The sequence below is a fragment of the Poecilia latipinna genome, unplaced genomic scaffold, assembly GCF_001443285.1.
Source record: "Poecilia latipinna isolate Pla-1442-1.1 unplaced genomic scaffold, P_latipinna-1.0 Scaffold1097, whole genome shotgun sequence".
Classification (NCBI taxonomy): domain Eukaryota; kingdom Metazoa; phylum Chordata; class Actinopteri; order Cyprinodontiformes; family Poeciliidae; genus Poecilia; species Poecilia latipinna.
Window position 1 is genome coordinate 43,121 of NW_015113713.1, and position 11,787 is coordinate 54,907.

The 11,787-nt window shown below is 38.5% G+C and overlaps 1 protein-coding gene across 4 annotated transcripts; it reads right to left on the reverse strand.

Moving 5' to 3' along the window:
• Positions 1 to 1,343: 1,343 nt before the first annotated feature.
• LOC106959578 (uncharacterized) lies at positions 1,344 to 6,102 on the reverse strand. Of its 4 annotated transcripts, none has more exons than XM_015052246.1 (4): positions 5,962 to 6,102; positions 5,464 to 5,574; positions 3,667 to 4,014; positions 1,344 to 3,500 (listed from the first exon to the last, which is right to left on the reverse strand). In XM_015052246.1, exons 1-4 carry the CDS (start codon positions 5,984 to 5,986, stop codon positions 3,394 to 3,396), a joined length of 591 nt encoding a protein of 196 aa, XP_014907732.1. In that variant the 5' UTR covers positions 5,987 to 6,102; the 3' UTR covers positions 1,344 to 3,393. The 4 variants fall into 4 exon arrangements, with proteins under 4 accessions (XP_014907732.1, XP_014907731.1, XP_014907734.1 ...); XM_015052245.1 differs by lacking the exon at positions 5,962 to 6,102 and adding an exon at positions 5,744 to 5,950; XM_015052248.1 differs by lacking the exon at positions 5,962 to 6,102 and adding an exon at positions 5,694 to 5,777.
• Positions 6,103 to 11,787: the final 5,685 nt, after the last annotated feature.

The window sequence follows — 11,787 nt, forward strand, 5'->3', positions numbered from 1 at the left end:
CCCATAAGTTAGATATCTATCACGCAACGCATTTGTTGTTGTCAAGGTCCCCACCAAGGTCCCCCACCAAGGTCCCCACCAAAACTTAGACCGAACCTACGCCCTTGGTCCACAAAAATATAAATCTGCTTAAAAGCATCAGACTGTCTCCCACTAAGGTCCGTGAGCCTGTGCCAGGCACTGGAAGATTAGCTTCTTTAGCTTCTTTCATAGTTTTTCTGCTCTGAGCTCGTTGCAGAAAATATTTCCATGGCGTTTTTTTTTCTTTTTTTTTTTTTTTTTTTTTTTTTTGCTGCAGCATCCTCATGATGACAGGAAGTGATGCACTTCTTCATCTCTGCTTTTGGTTGCTCTTTTAATGCACCGCAAATTTAGTTCACCTACGTCAGTGGTGCATGCCCACATGTCTTGTTTCGGCACCATTGTGAGTTGTTCTAACCTTTACTTTCCGTGTGTGCCGAGTCCTGTATTTGCTTCAGAATAAAAGTAATACGCATCATAATTTTGTTTGTACATAAAGTAAAAGAAAATTTTCATATGCTGATCAAATAAAAAGGACATGAGAAGGATGAGACTATCGTTCAATTTAATGCTCAGTATACTGATGACTATAAAGTATATGATACAATTTATCTAAGATATCTAATAAAACAAATGTAATAAAGCATTTCTTCTAAACTATAATGGAGGCATTAAATACTAAAAGGAAATGCAATACAACTGAATATAAATGCTCAACTTATACACCACAACTTTTATGTTAACTCTTTCAACTCTTAAAAGATGGACACTTCATGCTTCTTTGGGTTTTCTCTACTGCTCGGTGACTCAGGAGCTCCCTCTGTAGGACAAAGCCTGGAAGCACCACTTTAAAATGAAGCAGGAAGCTTTTTGTCACAGAGCGCGCATGAGATGAGGCATGCAGAAAGGCAGGTAAATGCTTTACAGTTATTTGAATTTTGCCCTGACAACAAATTAATCTCATATTGAAGTATCATAACTTCAAATTGACGTTGTTAGAAATCCAAGCCTTTTGTGTGAGTTTTTCTTTTTCAGATGAAAGAATATCTCACATTAAAAACCAATTACTTTTAACAAAATCACAACTTTTGTTAAAATCCCTTGCAGTTCTCATAGCAAAGATGTGTTTAGCTTCCTTTTTAAATATCATATATATTTCCTGCCTCCTTGGAGTTTTTTATATGACAGAGGTCTGGTTCCATAAGTGATTCTTTGAGATGGGAAAGACAAGAGCTCGTATAATTAAAATAACACAGATACATGGCAATTTTTATGAGACAGGGAATGACTTCAGGAAAACAGACACATTTGAGTTCCCTGGAAGTAACTGCTATATTTGTGCGCTGAGATGGTGGTTAACCTTTATTAGTAACAGTTTGGTTGTACAACATATTGCACCAGTAGCGGTTAAATAAATAATCCGAGTTGATGAGCTTAAAAGAAAAATACAGGAACAATCTTAACAAAACTAAGTGGCTAGCAAAAGGAACACAAATACAGTTCTTAAACAATTAACAAGTGAGAACTCTGAGTAAGACAGCAACATAAACAGAAAAACAAGGAAAAGGAAAATTATTACAGAAATTGTGCCCTTGACCTGATAAATAAGTACTTTTTGTTCCAATTAATTAAAGGATTAATTAAAGAGGGAAAAAGAATCAACACTTGCAGTACCTTGCAAAATAATTCACTACCCTCATCTTTGCCACATTTAGCTGTGAAACAACCACAAACTTTTAGGTATTTTCTTAGCATTTTTCCAATATTTTTTGTCTTCACTGTGGTGCCTCTAAAGAAATCTGTCAGAGGTCAGAGGTCAGAGATAAAGTTCCAAGGTTTAGTCCCTAAAATAACATCCTAAGCTTTGAACTTCTGAACATTTTTGTCAAAATGGCAAAACTATAAATCAAGACATGTTTTGTTTTTCCAGGAGACTGTTAAGCAGAAAAACAGCCAAGAATCCAGCAGTAACTCTGGAGGGGCTGCAGAGATCCACAACTCATGTGGAGGTATGGTTGTGCTTTTACAGTGAGACCAAACTTCTCTCTATTGCAAAACAGAACTGTTATTGATCTCCAAACAATATGCTCCATGTGAAAAAAACTAACAACCTACATCATTTTGACATTATCATCCCCACGGTGAAACACGGTGGTGGCATGGCCATGCTGTGGGGATGATTTTCTTCAGCAGGGACAAAAACACTGGCCTAAACTCACTGTAATCCTGAAAGAAAACAGTTTAGAGGCTGAAAAAGAGTTGAGACAAAGACAAAGGTCCAGCCAACTTCCAGCAATAATGAGAGTAAAGCATGTGCATGTGTTGCTACAGTCTAGTCAAAGTCCAGACCTAAATTAATAAGATTTCAATACTCCTCTTTCCACATGCTCTTCATCCCATTCAACAGAACTTGAGATATATTTTTAAGAAATAATAACATCTGTAGATGTCCAAAAACTGGTACGCACATACTCCCAAAAGACTCAGCTGCAACAGCAGCAAAAGACGATTCTGCAAAGCGCTAAAATCTCAGCTAAATGCATTCAAGTTTGTGGTTGCAACATTTCAAAACACGGACAAATGTGAGGGTGTGAATTTTGCAAGGCACCGGATGTGGATTGATGCATCGTAAGCAGAAGAACCTCATGCCAGAGTCCAGAGCAGAGAAACTACTGAAGCTCCTACGGAGGCCTAATGCGAACAGAAAAGGCAGTGTTTGAGCAGATATTTCAGAACCAGAACATCCAGCTGAACAGACAGGAGGCTTGGATATTGCATTTAATATTAAGCAACAAAAGAATCACTGTCAGTTTATAATGACTTTGTATCACAAGAAGTTATAAGTCTACTCCCTTTTTATACAGATCTATACACATAAGGAAGATAAACAATGACACTATACATCAGGTGTTTTAATTGGACATTTACAGTAAGCATGGCCATAGGAGAAAATAAGTATCATCTGCATTTCTTTAAATTACAAATTACAAAAACCACTAAATTATCTTTTATTTTATTAATAAAATATTTGTATCTGATAGAACTTATTTAATAACCAGACATAAAAGTTAAAACTGATTAATATGTAATTAATATTTATCATCTTGAGAGAAAATGATTAATTTCTTTACATTGTTATTCAATCTTCTCTTATTTTCATCCCCTGCTTCATCTTTCTGTAACACAGGTGTTTAAGGTAGAATGGTGACAGAGAAGTTTGTTAAAGAAATGCTACCTTTAAGGGGTTTTTTCTCTGCTGTGTCAGAAATAATACGTAAAAATAAAATCAAAACCTCCCACACTGAGGCCTCTAACAACCAGCAACAATCCTGAAATGTCCGCTGAGCTGTTGTATCACGTGAAAGAGCAAGCTCAAGGACTTAGAAGCCCCACAGCTACAGGAAGTGACATCACCAGTGACCAAACCCAAGGTGCCGACTTGAACAGGACACTGATTGCAGAACATATCAGGAGATGCCCTGTAACCGAGGAAAAGTGTGAGTTCAGATACTGCAGATGGGAGAAGAAGAAGAAGAAGAAGAAGAAGAAGAAGAAGAAGAAGAAGAAGAAGAAGAAGAAGAAGAAGAAGAAGAAGAAGAAGAAGAACAAAACTAATAAGGTTTAGGTGAAGCAAGAAGAACTTACTGTGATGAACAGCCATGCTGTTCTCCTTCCAGCCGTTGCCCTGGTAAACCCTGCAGGTGTAGGTGTACGGCTTCTCGTCTGCCAGCGGGGCCCAGGTCAGGCGGCACAGATTGGGGGCCACGAGGCTGACGTTGCTCCTCCTGCGGTCCTCTGTGGACACATAGATGACGGCGTTGGGGTAGGTGGAGCCCACCAGCCGGCTGTCCTGGCGATACTCGCAGTAAGGCCCGGGAACCATGTCGCTGGCCAGGAACTCGCAGTCGACCCTGACGTTTCTCTCCAGGTACGTCAAACACGTAAACATCTGGGGCCCGCGCGGCGTGAACAGATATGTGTACACGGAGCTCACTGAAAGAGATGCGAGCAATATCACATATTTTTTAAATCTAAAAAAGTGGGTTTTTCTCTCCTTAAAATATCCAAGCAGCACTTTTTTTTGTCTGCAACACAACCAAAGTTTGAGCAACAAAATCTTTGTTTTGCTTTCTATTATTTAGGCAAGAACATGTCTATACACACACACACAGAGAGAGAGAGAGACACACACATATATATACATATAACAAAGACAAAAAGAAAAAGCAAGAAAAAATAAAAATTAAAGCAAATTATCAAGCCCAATTTTAGATACATCTTATGATTTCCTGCCTCTCTCATACTCATTTACCTACAAACATTTAAAACTCCAGACACGAGATAAACTTACGTTATTTCCACATCGTAAGACACTTAAATCTCACATTCTCAACCTTAAATGTTCACTTATTTATAAATTTTTAATATCACCAATAGCATTTTTGGTCTTCGAGACCCCCATCCTATACAACATTATTTCCCAATAAGCTCCTTTTTGAACAGTTTTTAAAGGTGGTTTACATGTGTACATTTTTTGAACTCATCATTCAATCTATTTTATAAATCTATATATGTTCAGTTCAGGTTAATGTTATTCAAAGAGCAACTCTGGTTCAGTTTTTGCCACAAAAGTGAGGTAGAATAAACTAAACACAGCAGAGTAAAGCAGGTAGAGTACAGAGCTATGCTGTATTTTTTTTAGCTCCATTTCTCTAGTAGCTCTGGCCACGTTCACAGTTCTTGCTGAAGAAAATGATCCCCACAGCACCATGCTGCCACTACCACACCGTGGTTATGATGTGTTTCTTTGTCATCATGATTCTTTAACCTATTCTGTAGATTAAACACACACTTTATTTAGACTAAGTGTCTTCTTAAGGATACTTTTTCACAAATCTGAGAGAAATGAACCCAAATGCACAAAGAACACCAAAACAAAGATACTAAGCTTTTCTAATAAAAGTGAACGCTGAGAAACAAACTGAACAAGGCAAGACCTACAAAACAAGGAAAGTATTAAAACATAAACACAAATAAAAACCTAAACTAGTATTGTGACAGAGGAATGATATTATGCGATAAAATGGGGCATTCAGGAGAAACAACTGGGATTATCATCATTATTACTAATAAATATTATATGCTTCCATGTTAAACAAAGCGCTGCAGCTGAATGTTTTTGCTGAGTAAGGCTTGACGCTTGATATGAGGATTACATAACCTCATAAAAAAAACTGTTGAAATATTGGTTGTGTTCTTTTAAAGAGTTTCAGATTTTATGCTGATTTGTGACAAATACAACTATAAAATACATGTTTTCAATTATTTATTTTACTTTTTACAGATTTTGTTAGATTGATGAGGTAAAACACAGTGGCCTGCAAACCCATCAACCTTTGGAAATATATAAGCTAAGTTAAAAGAAAAAGAAAAATGACATACTGTGAGTTTGATGAGTAGTCATTATTTTGCCAAAGAGGAGGCAAACCGTGACCAGCAGATGCAGCTCCATGGCGACGGGTTTCTGTCCGATCAGACCTTCACACCACAGTCCTGCATGGCAAAGTTTAACACGGGACATAGCATGAGAAAGTTACCACGCAATGCAATGCAGTATGTGATTATGAGAAAATAACAGACTAGCGACACTAAAAGCAAACATGCAAACCTACATACTGTCACACCGAAACCCCAAAATAAGGGCCTGGCAGTGCCGCTCTACCTGCAGCCTGAATGCAGGCAGGACTACGCCTATGCGGTCTCGTTGCACTGCAGCAAACTGCACAGCTCCCCCTCCATGCGCAGTTTGTCCTCTGCAGGTAAAACACCCCGGCAGCCATGCACCTCGCCTTCATCGCATGCAAAGCCGCCGTGACATGACACGTTTCCTAAAATCTGAGTCTGACTGATTTTGTCCAGAAGCAGAGTCGCCGCTCTTACCTGATGTTTGGTCCCCGAGTGGCATATGGGGCTTTGCTGCGCCGATGCGCTGCTGTGCGCTGCAGCATCAGCATCAGCAGGATCCACTGACTGACTGACTGACTGGGGATGTGGCCCTGAGCAGCGAGCCTGCGCTTAAACACACAGGCACACTGCAGCCAGGGATAAAATGTAGTCATTTCATACATTTACTTAAGCTTGTTTTCTAAATCAAACGGGTTTTTTTTTATTTTTTATGTGAGTTTGTTTGATTGGTGCGAATCAAAACTCTTAATATAACAAGTGACATTTTTAAACATTCGAGTCGTTAAAACCGGTCAGTTTAGTAAATCTTCTGCTAAATGCTACTTTCATAAGTTCGGAAGAAGTCCATTTATTTATTAGGGAAGGTGGAGATACTCAAATCCCATCAGTGCCTAGAACAAGAGCTCCCCCTGCAGGACAACAACAGGACAAACCACCACCAGCAACAACAACAAAAGTTCAACTTGGGTGACATCTGGTGCTAAAGTAAAGTAAGAGAAAAGTGTGTCTGCTCTTTATGATCACCTATATGGATTAAGATGTCTTCCTATAGCACCAAAACGTCATCTTGAATCAAAGACTATATGTGTTTATTCTAAATACATTATAGTCCATCTTTCATAAATCATAAACATATTTCTTGAGAGTTATAAATGAAGGCAACTGCACTTCTCTGGTCTTTATTTATAACATAATTATCCTGTCCTAAATGACTGAAAATCCACAGCAAGATAAGTAGAATAAATGTTACAAAATAAAAGTACTTATTGTAAATGTGTTAAAGTGAGGATACTGTAAGTCCTCTTAATTGGTTCTGGACAGCCTTGTAAAAGTATTCACATATCTTGAAGCTTTTACAGTTTTGTTAATTTATACTCCCAAATGTCTGTGTATTGTATTGACATTTCATGTAACAGCCCAACTCAACAGCATGAAAGAGAGGAGAAACTAAAATCTATGTGTATTTAGTCTCTTTTACGCTGAGGCTGTTCACTAAATCCCCCTGTAATCATTTTCCCTAATCTAGTTAATGAACATGATCCAACTCTATAAATTGAGCTGAAGGTTTTCTAGAGAACATTAGTGAGCAAGCAGTCAGGTCAGGGATAAAGTTATTGTGAAGTTTATAAACGGTTGGATCATAAAACAATATTTCAAGTTTTAAATGTCTCACAGAGCAAAGTTCAATCCATCATCTGACATAGAAAGAGCATCATTTACTCGTAAACCTAACAGGACCTGACCTAAATTAAGAAAACCCAGAAATTAGGCAAGAGGAGTTTTATTTAGACAAGCAGTCAATAAGCCCGTTACAACTCTGGAGGAGCAGCAGAGACCCACAGCTCAGGTCTGTTGACATGACTACATTAGTCACCAGTTGTGCCTTTCAAAGTTATATAACAAAAAGAAAGGAAAACTAAATTAAGTCTTGCATAATTTCCCTTCAGCTTCACAAAACGTATTACTTTGTGTTGGTCAGTGAACTGAAATATCAATCAAACACACTGAAGACTGTGACAGAATGTGAAAAAGTTAAAGGCCTATGAATGTTTTTCTAGTTTTTCCAGGTATTATTCTATTTCAGTCAACAACCCTCCCAGTAGCTGCAAAGTGATTGTGTAAGATCAGGAAACTCCTGTTTTATTGGTTGCAGAGTCATCTCCAAGTTTCTCTGTTCAAGCTGTGCACATGTTGACATTTTGTGGCACTAGAAACTCAGCTGGAGAGGCTTGTTGTGATGAGGATGAAAAATAAAACATGGAAAAAGTCATTATGATAAAGGCACCATTATGTTTGTTCTAATTGTGCACCGTTTGCAAACTGGTGGAGTACAAATGCCTGAGTGTTGTTTCTACATACTTTTTCCTCTGGAGTTTTTTTTTTTTTCACTTCCTCTATAACCTAAACATATTTATTTATGTTTGTTGGAATATATCGAGATTGTGACTCTCTTCCAATTAAGAGAAGCATGTTGCTTCATTAGCTTTTTTCAGAGTTCTGGAAATTTTTTAAAATTATTAGGTCCATATTGAGCATATGACTCCTCACAGACTCCACTGCAAAAATAATAATAATAAAATAATAATAATAATCCCACCCTTACAGGGAGTCATTTCTGTTTGAGCAAAAGCATGTTAAAAAAATTTTCTCTTCAGATTTAAAATGCAGGATGTGGGCTATGCAGTGACTAAGATATCCCACTCATTTCGATGTGATACAGATTTTTGGCCAGTGTTGAACTGAAAGGCTAAAATCTAATTAACATCTAGCAGGGTAGTAAGCAGCAAATCACTCAGTTGCATAGTTTAATTGAGTGAGTAATACAGGCAAAGGCTCTTCTTTCATCTGCAGTGTATCAGCAGCAGCAGCAGCAGAACAGTGGAGCCGCCCGGATCACAGCCACAGAATCCCAGTCGAATACTCTTGGCAGGAATCACCACAACCTGCTTTCTCAGCAATAAATATATTTTCGAACCGTGTAAGACATGTGAACAAAAGAAGAACAAGAAGAAGAAGAAAAAGAAGTGTTAATGCATGACATAAAAAGACAGCATAAAGGAGTGGCATGCGGTGTCACAGAGAGCTGTGGTTTGTGCTGCTCTCAGACTTCTGTCTGTGTCCCAGGAGATCGCTTCAGTGGGCCAGTTGTTCACCGGCTGTCCAGGAAGGACCTTGACAAAATGGATGAGCCGTGTGAAGGAGATGCAGAGGATACTGTAGGTTTAGCTCAGTGAATTACACAATATGGACTGTAGTGAAGGTGCAGTTCATCTTGTTTATACACTAAATAGGAGCCATAAATATATACAGCTCTGGTAAATGTTTGGAAGAGCATATTGGCAGGTGACTGCTGCCACACGGCTCAAAACTAAACTTACCTTGCAGAAGAGTCCCAGTAAGCGTGAAAGTAAGGAATGTGGGTGAGTGATGACACCTGTAGCAGTGGATTCTATTGGGGTTCATTACAACGAGCTAACAGATTAGCTGCGTGCTACTCTGCTAGCAAACAGCTAATGTGTGCTAGCTGTTTGCTACTCTGCTAGATGTGTGTTAGCAGGGTAGCAAACAGGTAATCTGCTAGCTTGTCGTAATGAAGCCCAACATGGAACCCAGCAGCTAGCTGGAGTAGCTAGCTGAGTGCTAGCTGCTCTAGCTAGCACTGTGGCGGCATTGTGTTTTCAACCCCTGTGTTAGTGTGCTGATCAGTTATAAGTTTCCAACCTTCTTTAGTGTTAAAAATAATAAGTTTAGTTCTCATATTATTTTATTTTGTGAACTTCAATCAGTCAATCAAGTTTATTTGATATTATTATTAAGTTTATTTCACATTTCAGCAACAGTTCAGCATTCTTTACATCATTAAAAGACAAAAGTACAAAGTTGTACAACACAGTCAACAACTGAATGTTTTTATTGAAATCACGTAGATGTCAGCTAAAGGGTCCCCAAAGCTCAAACTGTGGGATCAACACACTGAAGGCAGAAAGAGAAAAAATACAGAAACAAGTGTTTTGACTGGGTTTTGCAAAAGTTTTCATGAAATTACAAAAATAGTTTAGTGTTAGTGTCTTATTTGTATCTTGACGAATGATTGTATCGTTCTCACAAAAGCGACATTTCAGGCATTGTTTCCCATTTGAATCCATTCTGTCCATGCCTTAGTTTGATGACATACTAGTTAAATATTTGTCTTTCATTTAATTTTTTGTGATCGGTTGTGGAAATATACAAACTTGTCGCCTGGGTGTGCGATTGGTTAGTGCTAGTTGGTATGGCAGGATGCACCTTGAACTTGTTGCTAGTCCGTCACAGGCAACACAAAGTCATGCAACTAACTAAACATGAAGATTTTTTTTGGCTGTCAATGGAAACTGGAGTATCCCAGCAGGAACCTACACACACAAGGACACACACACATTCAGGCATTAAAGCCCATGGTCAGGATTTGAACCTTTTTTTACTTCAAGTCAACAGTCCTCACAACTTACAGCTACATTCAACCTCTCAATGTTTATACCACTAAGATAAAATGCTCACATCCTGTTATTAAGAAAAGCACCTCCATAGCATGATGCTGCCTCTACCATGTTTCAACCATATGTGATGTAAAATAGTATTTAGTAATTGCAGTTTTTTGTTATTATTTACCTTTCTGTCACACCTAAATGCTTCAGATCATCAAACAACTTCTAAATTAAAAGATGACTTGAAGCAGAACAAAAAGCTTTTAAATCATGATTTTATTTAATAAAGTAGAACTGACTGTAGAGGAATTTTGGTCCTTTACAGAATTGTTTTCATTCATCCATACTGAAGAGGTTTTTTGTTGGTCATCAGAGGTCATGACCTTGGGATGCTCCCTTGAATGTCAGTTTTCTTGAATCATGAACACTGATCATAATGAAAGGGCAGAGTGCTCCAGATGTCATTCTAGGTTATCTTCTGATGTTTCTTGGATGAGTTGTTGAGCTGATGGAGTAATTTTTAGTTTGGGCAGAAACACCTGGAAATGTTAGGGTGTCTTTAATGATGCTGTTCTAGTAGAAGGTGAAATTTTGTCCCAATCTCAGGTTTCTTTCCAGGATTGCCCTTTATTAACTTCATCTATATTCAAATCAGATCTGAAATGTTTAAGAAAAGCATCACCACAGCATGATTCTGCCACCACCATGTCACACTCTGAGCTTGTATGCATACATTTTTCTTTTATAATTTGTCTTGTTGCAAACATAAACGCTAGTCTGTAATTGGGAATTGTTATAAGATATTTCATAATTGTGGATTTGTTTCACAAATAAAAATACTAAAATGCATTTTTATTTTCACTTAAACCCCTAAAAAGAGTCCAAACGCTGCTGAAGTCATGTAATAAGTAAGTAGAGTCCACCTGAGTCTAATTTAATCTCACTGTAAGTACTTATCATAACATCCCAGATGTCTCTCAGATTCAGCAGCCCTAGTCTGTGAATTTGGAGCATAATGTTTGTGTATTGACATGTGATGCGCTGTGCCTCGGTAAAACAGAGGCGGAAAAAAAAAATCAATAGCAAACCTCATACAGCACTGAAATGTCCCCAAAGTCCACTGGAGCAGCATTCTCTCCCCCTCTCCTCCCTCTCTTTCTCCCTTTTCTGTCCCCCTCCCTCTCCCCTCCGCTTCTTCTATAAGCCGACCTCTACTGTATCTACCCCCGGCATCGCACTGCAGAACACTGAGGAGGACTCAAAATGCATCAGAGAAGGTGAGCATGATTCATACTCAGTCATGTCAATCAGATCTGCGCTACACAGGCTGCTCCTCTTTCCTTCTGTTCGTCGGCATGAAAGTGTTTGGCTCCAAACTGCGCTGAAGCATTTTTCTTTTAATGAGAAGGTCCGTGTGAGTCAAATTAAATGTTGCTGGACCGCCTTGTGTGTGTCTGTGTGTGTGTGTGTTCTTAATATATTCAGTGTGAACAGATGAATAATCATCCTGTGCCGTTCACAGAGGTTAGACAAAGGAATGTGTCAATATTGGCAACTCACCAGTGAAGTTTGCAGCTCCGTGTCTTTGCAGCGTAAACAGTGAGGCTGTTTTGTGATCAGATGGGTGTTACTGTACTTTTTCTGCAGAGCTACAAGAAATGTGATATTCATGCCTCCTGTATCTGAATCTGATCTTTACAGCACAGTCAGCTTTATTTGTTTGGAGCATCACTGATGCAGAGACTCTAAAGCAAAAAAAGAAAAGCATTATGCGTGTGTTTGCGCTGGTTTAATTGGGTGATTTATTTGGTGTGTTTCTCCAGGAATCTTGGGAGAA

Coding starts and splice junctions, on each gene's coding strand:
- LOC106959578 (XM_015052245.1), bottom strand. CDS start 5,876: ATGAAGGCGAGGTGCATGGCTGCCGGGGTGTTTTACCTGCAGAGGACA. Junction 4,015..5,463: donor GACTACTCATCAAACTCACA/GTATGTCATTTT, acceptor CATCTCTTTCAG/TGAGCTCCGTGTACACATAT. Junction 3,501..3,666: donor CAGCATGGCTGTTCATCACA/GTAAGTTCTTCT, acceptor CCTCGGTTACAG/GGCATCTCCTGATATGTTCT.